The following is a 17,548-nucleotide window of genomic DNA, read 5'->3' as shown; positions in this document are numbered from 1 at the left end:
ACTGTAAACCCTGTACGTAATGGAAACCACTTCAAACTAGGGAGTGCTGCAGCACCTCTGCCCACCCCCCCCACCCGCACCCCTAGTTCCAGCACCTATGGTGTCCTCGGTGAAATGGCAGCATAAAGAGATCCTGAAATTTCAGCATCTGGAACTGACACATTCACTGTGGGACTTTCTCAGGGTTCTAAGGTCAGCTCTCTTATGCACACTGACAAAGAAAGAACCTCAGAATTTATTCATTCTCTGGATGGTGCTGGATTTTTGTTTGCTTATTAACAAGCAATAATGTTTATTGCCAGTTTTACTCCTCCACTGTTTCTCTACCACTTCACTTTAATTATTCCTAAATGTTGTAACATACTTCACATTTGTCCCTTATTACAAGAACCTTCTCATTCTAGACCCAAATTTGCTTCCATCCCACACACAAATCTGGTGTTATTGTATTTTTATTACTGTAATTATTTGTGGCAAAACTACTGAATCATGGAACTAAGCTTTCATACAATGCATTTATGTCTGCAGGCTGACAAACTATCGTAGGTGGATCAAGCTAATTTTTGCACTGACTTATACTCTGTGTATCCTACTGAGCCTAATTCCCTTCTCACTGCCTCACTCCATAGGCTTCAAAGGAGTTACTCCTGATATACACTAATATACATGAGAAGAGAATTGGTCCCAAGGGGAGGTGTAAAACTGCTGTAAGTGACAGGAGAATCAAGTGCTGACTTCAGGGGGATACAGAGATTATAAATCAGTTCAGAAAATGCCCAATCTCTCTATAAAACTTTGGTAGCCTGAAGACATCCTAACTACCATCACTTACCAGGATGAAAGCCAGCACAGAATTTGGCACTTTTTTTGTTACATCTCTGCCAAAAAGGTATAATATATTATTAGTACAAACATACAATAGAGTGCTACAAAATCAGTTATTCTCAAATAAAAGCATTTGAGCTATTCGGGCTTCAAGATATCAAAGTCATAAACTGAGAAATCATATCAAGCTCACTGACTTTGCTCATCTATAAAAGCTTAGGGTCAAACACTGTCTTTGGTTTCACTGACTTTGAAGGATTTGGGGACATACTAATATCTGTGCCAAGTTTACCCTTATGGATGTTCATCTCTTGCTAACTTCAGTTAGAGTTACACCTTGTGTAGTTTCAAGGTCAGAATGCTGCAAGATGCGGAGTATTCTCAAAGGTAATGGGAGCTATGTGTGAGACTGTTAGCCAGGAAACAAAGGTGTGGGATTCTTTTGTTAAAAACAACTAGGATATTTATCATGTTCTAACATTATTTAAGTATTTATCGGCCTGAGACCATGAGGTATGAATTCCATGTGAGTTCAGGGCACTTCAATGGCACTGGACAGAACTCAGCATCACAACAGAGACCTTTAAGACCTTGTAGGGATTGGGCCTTAAATCTCTTACAGTTCTCTTTTGTGAGCCTTCATAATACAGTACAAATAGCTCTGAAACCTTGATATATAAAATAAAAACATGAAATATAGAAGCAATTTTCATCAGTAATCAACTTTCCTCTGGAAAGGAATAGACATATATAATTCATGTTGCTGAGTTATGTGGTTATTTGCACAGTTCTGATTTAATAAAATATGACAAGAGTTATAATGACGTAGATGAGACAGTTAAACAGTGTATTGAAAACTTACTCTCTGCAGGCTCTTTAGATCTTCTGCCACTGGACGACTTCCTCAGTAAACTTCGTCCTGAGGTAAAGAGGCTGGTTAGTTCCTCTAAAGGACTGGTAGGTGTTCTAGAACGTGAACCACTCTGTGATGATGACCCGTAGGTATTGGCCGAGGCATTTACCATCTTTCCCCCTTCTTGCAACGTGTTTCTGGCTGTAGAATGAGGCACTGATGGAGAACTTCTTGAGAGACTTCCTGAATGTACAGAGTCATAAGGTGGAGGTCTTTTGAGGCTTAAGGGGGTAAGAGACCTACCCATACTGACAGGAGAGGGTGAGGCAGAGTGACTTTTAGGGTAGCCATGCGGAGACTGGGTTCTGTATAAGGTAGAAGGATGAGGAGGTGAGGAGGAGTGCCCAGGAGTAGTAGTTCCATGAGATACTGTCTGGTCTTTCTCCAGTTTTTGATGGCCCGGTGTATGAGGTGGCAGTGAAGATGGAGAAGCTCCAGCTTGTTGTTTGATGTAAGACACATTTTCTAATACAGGAAGCTTTGTGACTTCCAGTGGAGTTAAAGGAGACTCATCAGAATTTGGGGAACACTGCACTGGTGCTGGCGGGAACACCAGTAGTGGAGGTCTATGAGAAAGTAGATTTGGAAATGGTGGGGGGATATCACAAAGCAAGCCCTTGGGAGTAGATGGCACTGAGGACTTGGTGAATTCTAGGTCAGGCACTGTGGGAGTAGCACACTGAGAAGAACAACTGTGATGGTCATATTCACATGAACACTTTGAATCTTGGCCTACATCATCAAATATAGGGTATTTCATCTCCTCATAGACTGCTTCACTTTGGTCATCCTCATCTTTCTTGAAGTCTCTTAGTATATTCCCAACCATTTCAATATAAACAGGCTCTTCTTCTTCTGTGTCTGGGGCAGGACTGCTGACTTGCGATAAAGAGGCATCCCTAGTGAGTGTTGTCTTCATGGGGCCGTGCTTTTTGATGTACGTTTCATCAAAAGATGTGCTTAGCTGAGTGTTTGGATTTCGTTTAGGCTTAGGAGGAGGGATCTTCTTGGTATATTCATCACTGTGAGGTCTTGGTTTGGCCGACGCTGAAAACAGAATGTAATATAAATTCATCAAAAATATTTAAACTTCTTTGGACACAGAATTTCTTACAATGTTATAAATCTAGAATGTATTTCTGGAGCCTGATTCACTTAGAAATACTCCAGTTACTCTAGTGCAGGGGTAGGCAACCTATGGCACGCGTGCCGAAAGTGGCACACGAGCCGATTTTCAGTGGCACTCACCCTGCGGGTTATGCATTTTAATTTAATTTTAAATGAAGCTTCTTAAACATTTTAAAAACCTTATTTACTTTACATACAATAATAGTTTAGTTATATATTATAGACTTAGAGAAAGAGACCTTCTAAAAACGTTAAAATGTATTACTGGCACGCGAAACCTTAAATTACAGTGAATAAATGAAGACTCGGCACACCACTTCTGAAAGGTTGCTGAGCCCTGCTTGAGTGCAACCCAATTGAAAATAATGACCCATTCAAAACACGCCCTTCCCTTTCCCAACTCTGCTAGGGTACGCCACAATTATATTCTTAGTGAGCACTTCTTCCTCTCACAAGGGCTGCCCTCTCTCAGGCACTTTGGACAGGGAACTTTTCACATTTAAATATTACTCTGCTGGAATATCACTATGGTTTATGAAAACCCTGGAGAGACAACAGTTGTACCTAGGAATGAACTTCTTACGAACATGAAAGAACCTTTAAGACCCCAGACAATCACACCGGAGTGACAGAGGCATAACACTAGAGTAACACGGTGATGAATCAAGACTCCTATATTTACAAGACCATTCTGTAGAGAGTATTCCAATTGTATGTTTACTCCTACTGATGAAGTATATTTGTACTTACTGCGATGCAAGTACTGTAATACTGATCTTCAAAATAATTCTAATGAATCATTTCGATTCCATGTTGTGAGATGCCAAGACTTCAATGGAAGCTGAAGGGACTCAGCACCTCAAATGATTTGAACCTTTTGAATAGTTTAAATCTGGAAACAATTTATAAATCTGTTTTTGAAATTACAAGTTGAAACATTAAGATGAAATTCATTTGATATGAGAGGTCAAGGATTTCATGGAAACTATCCTCTACAGATACAACAAGAAACACACACATGAAAATTACATGTAGGTCTCTCTATATAAATATCTCATTAAAGGTTGGGGTTAAGTCAGTTTATCCTCTTAAATGGACTTAGCCAACTCACTTGCAAGAAAAATCAGCAAGGATCCTAGCCCTTACCTCTATTCTTGTAGAATAAATATCTCCCCTATGTTGAAAACCCTGATACCTTATTGATATATCCCACAGCTCTAAATGTCCTAAATCATAGCTCAGTTTAACATGCCAATCTTCCAGAATGTTACTTGTACTGTATTTCTCTGTGATGCCAACCCTACACTTAGAGAATTTTCCAAGTACCTTCTGCTGACCCATCAGAAAACATCTAGTGAGTTTCTAACGTTAAACCAACCAGGCAGCACTTGTGGACTTAAAGGACCCCTTCTAGAAGCTCAGCCTCAAATGCACTACTAAAGTCAGCAATAGTACATTGTTCTGCCAGCTGGAAGACCATATTTTGACAGTCTACTTATGATCCCAGCTCTGGGGTAGGAGAGGCTAGCATTATGGCCTGTGTTTGAACTGTTTTGTTTATGGGGGAAGGATTCTAGCATACTATTATAGCTATTTTGTCATACTTGTGCTTTGATACATAAGATATCATTACTGCTCACTGCTAAGACCGTGCCCCATCAACTACACAGAAGCTGTGATAATAAAGGTTGAGGTTAAATAGACTGCTAGTTCTGTTTAAGAATAAGTACTCTTGGGTTTATATTGAGTGTTGAGACCACATTCATGCCAATAGTATCTGCATAAATATAATGGGTAAAAAGGATTTCTTCTGAGAGGGAGGGAGGAAATAGGAACTTAACCAGATTTTTAAAACTGTAAAAGTTGTATTACAATATATTCAAATGTGTCAGGGGTAAAATTTACAGAAGGGCCTACATGAGTCATGCCTGGTCTACACTTAAAATTTAGGTCAACATAGCTACATTGGTCAGGGGTGTGAAAAATCCACATTGCTGACCAATGTCGCTATACCAACCTAAACCCCAGTGTCAACACAGCTAGATCAATGCAAGAATGCTTCGTTGACGTAGCTACCATGATACAGGGAGGTAGTATCCCTTTCTGTTTCTATAGGCTGCGTCTACGCTGTGGGTTTATGCTAGCATAGCTACAGGGCCATCGCTATGCCAGGATAGTTCCCATAGTGTAGGCATATACTTAGAAGGCTAACTCCCATTTCCAAAAGTCTCTTAGGGCAAGTCTCCACAGGGACACTTAAGAAAGTTATGCTGAATTCACTAAAGGTGTGAATTTAAAGTGCATTGTTAAAGTGCATTAGCCCTTGTGGATGCTCTCATTCAGAAAAAAGTGTCATTAGTTCAGTTTATCTTACTCACTAGAAGGGGCTAAGCTGGGGGGCACACAGAGCCCCTGGCATGAAGAAGGGCATGGAGATGTGTAGGGAGCCCCTGAATAGAAGGCAATGGGAGGGTGGCAAATGGGGAGTGTGAGTGGAGAGAATGGAGGAATGAAAAGAATCCCTGGTGGGTGCAGTGCACTTGGCCTACACAAGCAGCAAGAACAACAAGGAGTCTGGTGGCACCTTAAAGACTAACAGATTTATTTGGGCTCCTTGTTGTTTTTGTGGATACAGACTAACACGGCTACCCCCTGATACTTGACAAGAAGCAAGATGTATGACCTCTAGTTAGCATAGAGGAGAATACAGACACTGGACAACATTTTCAGAGGTGACTTAGGTTTGGTCTACATTTCAAACTTATTCAGGCACACCTATATCAATCGGGGTGTGAAAAACCACACCCCTGATGGAATGCTTCAGTCGGCATAGTTACTGTCATTCAGGGAGGTGGTGTAGGCTGCATCTACACCAGGGGGCTGGCTGACAGATACATAAGCTCCATAGTGTAGTAGCCAGAGGCCAGATCTGCACTGAAAAGTTAGGTCGACTTAGCTATGTTGCTCAGGGGTGTGAAAAATCCACACCCCAAGCAATGTAGTGAAGCCAACCTAACCCCTGATGTAGACAGCACTAGGTTGATGGAAGAATTCTTCCATTGACCTAGCTACCAGCTCTCGGGGAGGTAGATTTAACTACAGTGATGGGAGAAGCCCTCCTGCCACTATAGTGAGTGTCTACACTGAAGCACTACAGTGGTGCAGCCAAAGCTTTAGGAACTTGGAGCCTGACTCTGTAAGGGTATGTTTACACTACCCACCAGATTGGCGGGCAGCAATCGATCCAGTGGGGGTCGATTTATCACGTCCAGACTAGACGCGATAAATCGACCCCCGAGCACTCTCCGTTCGACTCCTGTACTCCACCGTCGCGAGAGGCGCAGACAGAGTCGACGGGGGAGCGGCAGCGGTTGAGTCACCGCAGTGAAGACACCACAGTGAGTAGGTCTAAGTATGTCAACTTCAGCTACGTTATTCACGTAGCTGAAGTTGCATAACTTAGATCGATCTCCACCCCCCAGTGTAGACCAGGCCTAAGACTCCTAAAGGCATGTCTACACAGGGACACTCAGGAAGGTTACGCTAAATTAACTCAAGATGTGAATTTAAAGTACATTATTTAGAGCAGTGGTTCGCAAAGCCAGTCCGCTGCTTGTTCAGGAAAAGCCCCTGGCAGGCCGGGCCAGTTTATTTACCTGCCGCGTCAGCAGGTTCGGCTGATCGCGGCTCCCACTGGCCGCGGTTTGCCGCTCCAGACCAATGGGGGCTGCGGGAAGTGGCGCGGGCCGAGGGATGTGCTGGCTGCCCTTCCCGCAGCCCCCATTGGCCTGGAGCAGCGAACCGCGGCCAGTGGGAGCCGCGATCGGCCGAACCTGTGGACGCGGCAGGTAAACAAACCAGCCCGGCCCGCCAGGGTCTTTCCCTGAACAAGTGGCAGACCGGCTTTGAGAACCACTGATTTAGAGTACATTATACTCATGTGCTAATGCTCTCATTCAGCAGTAAAGTGGCCTCAGTTAGTTTTAACTTAATTCACTTGTGTTCCCTCCCTCTCCTATTATCCCCCATGCCACTATCTGTCTACACCCCCCACTCACACACATATTCTTCTCCCTCATACCACTGTCCCCAGTCTCCCCATCCCTCCTTTCCCCCATTTCCCTCTTCCTCACCATGGCAGGAGCTTTGTGTACCCCCACATTCCCTCTTCTGCCACATGCCTGGGGCTATTTGTGCCCCATATTGTCCTTCTCCCCATACCTGTGTCCCCTATTCTCTCTGCCAGAGGTGCTGTGTGGTCCCCCACAGATGGGAGGCTGGGCAGAGCTGAGATGGAATGCCAAAAGTTGCTAATGCAACCCATTTTAGACAATTGCAAAGGTGCTTAAAGCTCCTGGATCTGCTAACTAGTTGCAAGGGACTCTGTGTGTCCCCCATTTCCCTCCTATCATTTTTTCCAATTTTCACCAAAATCATTGGGTTCTTTCTGTCATTGATGCATAGAACTTTCCCTGCAATTTTGGAATTGATCCGATGTGGCATACAAAAGTTTTCACATTACAGACAAATAGACTGAGCTGGCCAGAAAACAAAATTTCAGTTCTGTGAAAATGTTTGAATTTTTGGAACTTTATGACCTAAATTGGGACAAAGAGCTGAAATGTCAGTTTTTTCAATATTTTGAAATCCTGCAATATTTTGTTTTGGAAACACTGAAACATGTTTTTTCTGAAATGAAATATGTCCCCTGGAATTTTCATGGGGCGTCAGCTGGACCAGGAGTCTGGATGGAAAGGCTGCCCCAGAGCCATGGACCCTGAAAGCCCCCAGCACTCACCAGGCAGGCTGCCAGGAAGGTGGGCAGGGAAGGAGTCTCGAAACCAGGCAGGATTCTGATGGAACCCTCCCTGTGTTCAGTAGACAGTTTATCAAAATCTAACCATTTCCACAAAACTTTTCTATTTGACAAAACCTGTAAATTGTGACCAAACAATGTTTTGTTTAATGTTCCAACCAGCTCTAAGACAGAAAAACAGGAATTCCATTGAGTTGTGGGGAAGGCCTTGCTTCTCTCCGAGACTCACTCTCTCTCTCTCTCTCTCTCTGTCTCTCTCACACACACACACACGAAACTAAAGTGACATGCAGTCTTTTTGCAACTGGCACATGATGCCCTTATCAACAGAAAGGTTAACTGACCCAACCCTGCTGTATAGGTGGAAGATAAATACCTATGGGGTGATTTTTTCCCCCACGGTTATTTTATTTTTTCTCTACCATAGTTTAAATGAGTTAAGCAGGGGGGGGGGGGGTTGTAGTAGAATAGCAACACATAATTTAGATGTCTTCCCCCACCCCCAGCAATATGTAGGTCTTTAAATATTTTATAATTTTTTTCTTAATTTAGAAACTTACTATATATTACTTTTACCAGGAATATGTGGTACTATAAGACACAAGAGAAACTAGCCAAATACACTGGTGTGTGTGTGCGGGGGTGGTGGTGGGGAGAGAACAGCTGAGGCCTCTGGGTAAGAAAGGGAGCTACACACCTATATGGGGTGCAGTGTACTTTCATTCAATTGCAATGAAGTCAGACAGGTGTCAAACTGAATTAACACCACAATGATTCAGGCTTATCATTATTATTAATTATTGCTAGTATTATTTTGTAAAGGCTTAGATTCTGGAGCACACTTCTGTAGCAAGAGATGAACTTTGTGGCAAAACCCACGGCTGCAGAATAATGAAATACCTATTTATAGACTACCGCTCAAAGAATTTTAGACGAAACACAAGAATGCTGCAATTAAGAAAACTGTGCAACTGTAATGAAAGGCGCAGACAATGTGTCTGCAAATTTATGTATAACCAACATTTGACAGGGATAGCTGTACACGAGGAGCTCTGCCAAGGTCCCATAGTTAATGAAAGCAGATTATTTGGCAATCCCTGTGAGCGGAACAGGCAGCATTGCCTTAGTACTTGACATTTATCGGGCCGGGAAAGCATTCAGTGTGCCTACTGGGAACACAATCTCCCATGAAAAGCAACCATGGCTGACACATTGGTGATACACACACACTGCAGTGTTGTCTGCTATACGCATGGAATAATTAAATGCTTTTCAACATGGATTACTATGCCACTGGTCACTTGTTCTTACTAACCTGCCGTCACTACCTTGCTACTATTATATTACTTCTAAGCACTAAACACCTGATCTAAAGCTCACTGACAGCAATTAAAAGACTCTCATGGACTTCAGTGGGCTTTGGATCAGGTCCTCATATCATGCTGTTAGGAGTCTTATTGTGACAGGTGCTGAGCACGCACGAATCTCACTGAAGTCAATGGGAGTGGTGGCTGCTCAGCACCTCAGCCTGTTGGGACCGTCTCTAAACATTCCAGCATTTGCTCATCTTCACATCATCTACTGTGACAAAGTGGGAATTTTCTGTAATATTTTTATGAGTCATAAGCATGCCTCAGTTTCCATCTGTACATGGCATTGCTAACCAGTGAGTGTAAAAGGACTAACGCTGCTCCTGGAATAGCTCAGGAGACAGGAGGTGTGTGTCACCTTGTTGTCTGGGTGGGGAATGAAAAGGATTGTTAAAGAACTGGCTGAAGTTGGCTCAGATCTACAGAGGGTCCAGCATAGGGTGACCATACATCCCGTTTTGGCCGGGACAGTCCTTTTTTAAGCTCTGTCCCGGCCGTCCTGACTTTTTTGGCAAAACCGGGCATTTTTCCCATTTGCTCTTGCCAACTGATCATCAGTTGGCAAGAGCAAACAGGACAAATGCCCAGTTTTGAAAAAAAAAGTGGGGTCGGGGCATGGAGGAACATGCAGGGGGAGGGGGCAAATGGCAACACCAGCTGTGTGTGGGAGAGAGAGCTTGGGATAGTGGCTCGGGCTGAGCCAGCCACACACAGGTGGGTGGCAGGGGGTCATGAGTCATCCCTGCGTGCAGGCGATAGTGGGGGGCCTCAGGCCAGCCCTGCGTGGATAGGGGGCGGGGGGAGCTTCATGCCAGCCCCATGCGGTGTCCCGTTTTCACTCCAGCAAGACAAAGAGATGCCGCAACAACTGAACAATCAACACCCAACTGCAGGAAACCCCAGCTGGAAGGACTTGGGAACTGAGCTGAAAAACAAGGTGTCAGGTGAGTGGAAGAAGGAGGCTTTTTGGAGGGACTCAGGAGCTGGAGGAGACAGAGAGAGTTAGCCAGAGATGGAGTCCCTCACAGCTTGGCTGGCCTATCAGGGCACTGTTTGACCAAGATGGACTATGTGGCTTAAGAGAGGGATTGCTGGTGCCGACTGCCCAGTCTTGGAGGCCTGCCCTGTGGAACTGTGTGGGCAGGAGCACTGCCAGCTTTTTTGTCGCCCTAGGCGGCGGAAGGTCCCACCCCCAAAGTGCCGCCCCCAACAGAGGCGGCAGAAGGTCCCGCCCCCGAAATGCCGCCCCTGACAGAGGCGGCTGAAGATCCGGCCGCTGCAGTCGCCGACCCCCAAATGTTAGCGCCCTAGGCGACCGCCTAGGTCGCCTAATGGGTTGTGCCGGCCCAGTGTGTGGGTCCTTGGGGCCTGGCACACTAGAGGGGTCACTCCCAGGAGACTGGTGACAGGCTGGGGCATGGACCAGACCCCGTGATTCCATGACAGTCTCATCCTGTGTTCCTCTGATTTTTTCATAGATAGCTAGAATTTAAAGACCTTCTAGTGTGACATCCTATATATCACAGGCCCTTACATTTTGCCTAGTTACCACTGGATTGAGCCCAATAACTTGTTTTTAGCTAAAATATATCTTTCAGAAAAGCATCCAGTCTTGATCTGAAGACATCAAAAGATGGAGACTCCACCTCTTCCCTTGGCGGCAGTTTATTATAATGGCTAATCACCCTCAGTGTTAAAAATCTGTGCCTTATTTCCAATTTGAATTTGTCTGGCTTTAGCTTTCAGCCATTGGTTCTTGTTATGCCTGTCTATACTAGCTTCCAGTAAATTACAAAGCCCTTTAGTACCCAGGATTCTCCCCATGAAGATATTTATATGTAAGCAGAGTCAGGATGAGCTCTACCCTGACATCTGGTGGTGAATTATGGCGAGTGTGGAAAAGAATTCCAGGGGCAGATCTTGTTTGCATAGGCACACCCACCCGCCTGGCATGAGACAACAGCAACTGATAGTGGTTACTTTGGATGGGGTGGGATCCCCAGTTTCTCTGTTATTGGGGCAGGAGGAATAAAGTGTTGTTACCCTGATTATGTGAATCAAGGGCCTGGTCTACACTATGAGTTTAATTCGAATTTAGCAGCGTTAAATCGAATTAACCCTGCACCCGTCCACACAACAAAGCCATTTATTTTGAAATAAAGGGGTCTTAAAATCGATTTCTGTATTCCTCCCCGACGAGCGGAGTAGCGCCAAAATCGATATTGTCATTTAGAATTAGGGTTAGTGTGGCCGCAATTCGATGGTATTGGCCTCCAGGAGCTATCCCACAGTTCACCATTGTGACTGCTCTGGACAGCAATCTGAACTTGGATGCACTGGCCAGGTAGACAGGAAAAGCCCCGCAAACATTTGAATTTTACTTCCTGTTTGCCCAGCGTGGAGAGCACAGGTGACCACAGATAGCACATCAGCACAGATAACCATGCAGGCCAATAATCGAAAAAGAGCACCAGCATGGACCGAACGGGAGGTACTGGATCTGATCGCTATATGGGGAGAGGATTCAGTGCTAGCAGAACTTCGTTCGAAAAGACGAAATGCCAAAACTTTTGAAAAAATCTCCAAGGGCATGATGGAGAGAAGCCACAATAGGGACTCAGATCAGTGCCGCGTGGAAGTCAAGGAGCTCAGACAAGCCTATCAAAAAACAAATGAGGCAAACGGTCGCTCCGGGTCAGAGCCGCGGACCTGCCGCTTCTACGCCGAGCTGCATGCAATTCTAGGGGGGGCCGCCACCACTACCCCACCTCTGACCGTGGATTCTGAGGCGGGGATAATCTCATCAGCCACACCTGAGGATTCTGCGGATGGGAAAGAGGAGGAGGAGAAGGAGGAGGAGGACGAGCTTGCGGAGAGCACACAGCACTCCGTTCTCCCCAACAGCCAGGATCTTTTTTCTCAGCCTGACTGAAGTACCCTCCCAAGCCAGTATCCAAACCGTGACCCAATGGAAGGGACCTCAGGTGAGTTTACCTTTTAAAATATAAAACTTGTTTTAAAAGCAAGTGTTTTTTAATGATTACTTTGCCCTGAGGACTTGGGATGCATTCGCGGCCAGTACAGCTACTGGAAAAGTCTGTTAACGTGTCTGGGGATGGAGCAGAAATCCTCCAGGGACATCTCCATTAAGCTCTCCTGGAGGTACTCCAAAAGCCTTTCCACAAGGTTTCTGGGCAGTGCAGCCTTATTCCGTCCTCCATGGTAGGACACTTGACCACGCCATGCTAGTAGCAAGTAATCTGGTATCATTGCATGACAAAGCCTGGCAGCGTATGGTCCCGGTGTTTGCTGGCATTCAAGCAACATCCGTTCTTTATCTTGCTGTGTAATCCTCAGGAGAGTGATATCGCTCATGGTAACCTGGTTGAAATACGGGAATTTAATTAAGGGGACAGAGGTGGCCGTTCCTATTGAGCTGTTTGCCTGTGGCTGAAAAGAAATCCTTCCCTGCAGTTAGCCAAGCGCGGGGGGGAATTGGCCCTGAGCTTTTCGCGTTTGGCTAGCAGGGATCTTCCCTGTTACCAGCCACGCGGTGGGGGGAGGGGTACAGCGATCATCCCAGATAATTCATGGCGGGAAGGGGGGCGGGGGGATTAGTTTGGTTTCTGCAGGGATCTTCCCTGGTACCTGCCACGCGGTGGGGGGAGGGATAAAGCGATCATCCCAGAGAATTGGATGGGGGGGGGTAGTTTGTTTTCTGCTGCTGAAGGTTAACAGGAAAACCGCAGCAGTCAACGGGCTTTGCTTGGTATGTGGGAAAGGAGGGCGCAGAAGCCGAAAGACAATGGCTTACCATGGCCGCATGCAAGCCGAATTCTGTTGCCCGGACCTGCGTCTGTAATCTCTAGCAGCAAAGCCACAGGCACTCAATATTAAGAGGCAAAATACGACCTTGCACAGAAATCACATGTGCTATGTAATGTGAATAGTGTTGGTCACCATGAAAGAGTATAAGCATTGTTCTGTAAAGTGTATCTTTTTAAAAAATTCTCTCCTTTTTTCCCTCCCTCCAGCAGCTGCAAATTTTTCAAGCCTCCCTCCTCCGTCCTGAAGGCTATCTCAGATAAGGCGTCGGAAAAAGAGGACGCGAGATGAGATGTTCGCGGAAATAATGGAATCCACCCGCAGTGAAAGAGCTCATCTGAATGAGTGGAAGGACACGGTTTCAAAGTATAGGAAAGATGCCAGTGAACGTGAGGACAGGAGGGACCAACGTGAGGACATGAGGGACCAACGTGAGGACATGAGGGACCAACGTGAGGAGAGGAGAGACGCTCGAGATGAGAGGTGGCGGCAGGAAGATCAGAGGAGGCAGGATGCAACCCTGGGGCTGCTGCGTGAGCAAACAGACATGCTCCGGCGTCTGGTGGAGCTTCAGGAACGGCAGCAGGATAACAGAGTGCCGCTACAGCCCCTGTATAGCCCCCCTCCCCCCTCCCCATGTTCCATAGCCTCCTCACCCAGACGTGTAAGAACGCGGGGGGGGGGAGGGCTCTGTGCACCCTCCCATTCCACCCCAGTGGACAGCCCAAGCAAAAGGCTGTCATTTTTTTAACCTTTTTTTAGTGGCCTTTTCCTTCCCGCCGATCCTCCTCCCAAACCCCACCCGGGTTCTCTACCTCTTTTTATAATCAATTAATAAAGAATAAATGATTTTTAAATGATAGTGACTTTATTTCCTTTGAAAGCAAGCTGTGATCGAAGGGGGAGGGTGGGTTCCTTACAGAGAATGAGTCAATAAAGGGGGCGGGTTTTCATCAAGGAGAAACAAACAGAAATTTCACACTGTAGCCTGGCCAGTCATGAAACTGGTTTTCAAAGCTTCTCTGATGCGCAGCGCTTCCTTGTGTGCTCTTCTAATCGCCCTGGTGTCTGGCTGCACGTAATCAGCAGCCAGGCAATTTGCCTCAGCCTCCCACCCCGCCATAAAGGTCTCCCCCTTACTTTCACAGAGATTGTGGAGCACACAGCAAGCAGCAATAACAATGGGGATATTGGTTTGGCTGAGGTCTGAGCGAGTCAGTAACGATCGCCAGCGACCTTTTAAACATCCAAATGCACATTCTACCACCATTTTGCACTTGCTCAGCCTGTAGTTGAACAGCTCCTGACTCCTGTCCAGGCTGCCTGTGTATGGCTTCATGAGCCATGGCATTAAGGGGTAGGCTGGGTCTCCAAGAATAACTATTGGCATTTCAACATCCCCAACGGTTATTTTCTGGTCCGGGAAGTAAGTCCCTTGCTGCAGCCATTTAAACAGAGTAGTGTTCCTGAAGACGCGAGCATCATGAACCCTTCCCGGCCAGCCCACATTGATGTTGGTGAAACGTCCCTTGTGATCCACCAGTGCTTGCAGCACCATTGAAAAGTACCCCTTGCGGTTTATGTACTGGGTACCCTGGTGCTCCCGTGCCAAGATAGGGATATGGGTTCCATCTATCGCCCCACCACAGTTAGGGAATCCCATTGCAGCAAAGCCATCCACTATGACCTGCACATTTCCCAGAGTCACTACCTTTCGTAGCAGCAGCTCAGTGATTGCTTTGGCTACTTGCATCACAACAGCCCCCACAGTAGATTTGCCCACTCCAAATTGATTCCCGACTGACCGGTAGCTGTCTGGCATTGCAAGCTTCCACAGGGCTATCGCCACTCGTTTCTCAACTGTGAGGGCTGCTCTCATCTTGGTATTCTGGCGCTTCAGGGCAGGGGACAGCAAGTCACAAAGTTCCATGAAAGTGCCCTTACGCATGCGAAAGTTTCGCAGCCACTGGGAATCGTCCCACACCTGCAACACTATGCGGTCCCACCAGTCTGTGCTTGTTTCCCGGGCCCAGAATTGGCGTTCTACGGATAGAACCTGCCCCATTAACAACATGATCTCCAAAGCACCGGGGCCTGCGGTTTGAGAGAATTCTGTGTCCATGTCCATGTCCTCATCACTCTTGTCACTGCGCTGCCGTCGCCGCCTCCTCCTCTCCTCGTTTTTCTGGTCCTGGTTCAGCATAAACTGCACGAGAATTCGCGAGGTGTTTACAATGTTCATGACTGCTGTCTTGAGCTGAGCGGGCTCCATTCTTGCCGTGGTATGGAGTCTGCAGTGTTCACGCAGGAAAAAAGGCGCGAAATGGTTGTCTGCCATTGCTTTCATGGAGGGAGGGGTGAGGCTGTACCCAGAACCACCTGCGACAATGTTTTTTGCCCCATCAGGCACTGGGATCTCAACCCAGAATTCCAATGGGCGGGGGAGACTGCGGGAACTATGGGATAGCTATGGGATAACTACCCACAGTGCAACGCTCTGGAAATCGAAGCTAGCCCCGGTACATGGACGCACACCACTGAATTAATGTGCTTAGTGTGGCCTCATACATTCAACTTTATACAATCTGTTTCCAAAATTCGAATTCTGTAAATTCGGATTAATCCCATAGTGTAGACTTACCCAAGGACAATGAAACTGTTTTATGACAGAGGATCTCACCATCACCTAAGTAGCACTCGCTAGACAAGGGACATGGGTTCCACAACCCAGTGAATTGAGAGAGGATGGGGACAGGTATTTGTACTTGATGGTATGGGCCCCTTTTGAGGGCCTGAAACACCAGTTGCACCACCTCCTCTCTCCACTGTTGAATGTCAGAGCTAACTTTGATTCCATTAGGAGTCTAGTTACAGGCTGCTGAGCTGAATTCACTTTGGGCCAATGGTGCACCAGCACTGGGGCTCCGCTACTATGAGCTGAAATCACTAAGAGCTGAAATCACAAAAGAGCTAAAGTTACTAAGAGCTGAGATCACTGAGTGCTGTGTTAACTAGTGGGAGAGCCTGAAGCTATATTGCTAAGCGGCTGGTGGAGCAGTTTGCGGAGACGGCTGGAGGAGGAGGAGCAGCGAGCGGCGCGGAGCCTTGCGGGGACGGTTGGAGTGGTCCAAGGAACGGCAAGCGGAGCTGTTTGCGGGGACGGCTGGAGTGGCTCACAGGACGGTGAGCGGAGCGGAGCCATTTGCGGGGACGTCTGGAGCGGCTCACAGGTCGGTGAGCGGAGCAGAGCAGCTCGTAGAGCAGAGCAGTTTGTGGGACGGCAGGAAGTGGACTGGCTCATGGTGAAGGCTGCGGCGGAACCCCACGGAGAGACGGCCGGTCGGCCTCAGATCACGTAAGGTGCCCCTTAAAACCCTGTGTGCCCCCTTTTACTTTGGTGCTGCTCTGACCAGGGACAGAGACTTTGGGGGTTGTTGGACTTTTGGGACTTTGGGTGGTTGCTGGACCCAAGAGACTTTGGGGGTGTTGGACTTTGGGGACTCTGGGTGATCTTTGGTTTGCTGGATTCAAGAACCAAAGGGAAAGGACACGGCCCAATTTGCTGGGGTGGGTCTTTTGCTCATGGTTTGTGTTAGGAATCCTGTTTGTGGTGTTTTTTCCAATTTAATGCTGATGTCGTTTACCTCATGTTATTAAACATTTTCTGCTACACTCAGACTCCGTGCTTGCGAGAGGGGAAGTATTGCCTCTTAGAGGCACCCAGGGGGTGGTATGTAATTGTCCCAGGTCACTGGGTGGGGGCTCGAGCCGGTTTTGCATCGCGTTATTGAAACGGAACCCCTAGATACAGAACCCGGCCCTTGTTGCTGCCAACTTAGATGGGCAGAAGGGTTACATATACACTAATTATTTATTTATACACTTATTTTTGATAAGCTAAACAGATTGCGATCTTTATGTTTTGCCCTCTCCAGCCCTTGAATTATTTTTGTGGCTCTTTTCTGCACCCACTCCAATTTTTCCATCATCATTTTTTAAAATGTGGACACCAGAAATAGATGCAGTATTCTAGTACTGGTCTCACCACTGCCATATAGTAAAAATCACTTCCCTACTCCCACTCACTACTTCCCTGTTTAAACTTCCAAGGATTTCATGAGTCCTTTTTACCATAGCACCACACTGGGAGCTCATGTTGAGTTGCTTGTCTACTATGACCCCTAGATCTTTTTCAGAGTCCCTGCTTTCCAGGATACTGTCACACCAACTTGTAAGCATGGCCTGCACACCTTGTTCCTGGATGGATGATTTGTATTGGATGTACTAAAATGCAATTTTGATATATTAAGGTTTAGAAAAAAATATTTACTAGGACTTTGTGGAGAACAGAAATTCTGTGTCATGAAGGATTCTGAGATTTCAAAATTTGTTTTCATTCCAATTAGAAACAAACCACCAAGCTTTGGAAATTCTCTGTGAAAGAACATTCAGGGGGAAAATTCTTTCAGGTCAATAAAAATATTTTGTTTTGACAAAAATCAAAACATTTCATTTTGATTTTGACTTTTTTATATTATTACAAAATTTAAAAAATCAAGATGAAGTCATCTTGAAAGAAAAAAACAAAGTTTTTAACTTCTGAAAAATGTTAAAATGGAGCATTTCAACATGGTTGGAACTTTTCCCCCTTTTGTTCTCTGAAATAAAATT

General features: G+C 46.1%; 1 protein-coding gene across 1 annotated transcript in view; it reads right to left on the bottom strand.

Moving 5' to 3' along the window:
- NYAP2 (neuronal tyrosine-phosphorylated phosphoinositide-3-kinase adaptor 2) overlaps window positions 1-17,548 on the bottom strand; it is a 184,046-nt gene that overhangs the window by 64,732 nt on the left and 101,766 nt on the right. Inside the window, exon 3 of the mRNA XM_065411227.1 lies at window positions 1,688-2,785. Within this exon, the coding sequence (XP_065267299.1) occupies window positions 1,688-2,785 (1,098 nt within the window). The remainder of the gene's footprint in view (window positions 1-1,687; window positions 2,786-17,548) is intronic.

This window comes from Emys orbicularis, chromosome 9 (assembly GCF_028017835.1).
Source record: "Emys orbicularis isolate rEmyOrb1 chromosome 9, rEmyOrb1.hap1, whole genome shotgun sequence".
NCBI classification, from domain to species: Eukaryota; Metazoa; Chordata; order Testudines; family Emydidae; genus Emys; species Emys orbicularis.
The sequence above is the reverse complement of the archived record's forward strand: the minus strand, read 5'-3'. Positions and strand labels throughout refer to the sequence as shown.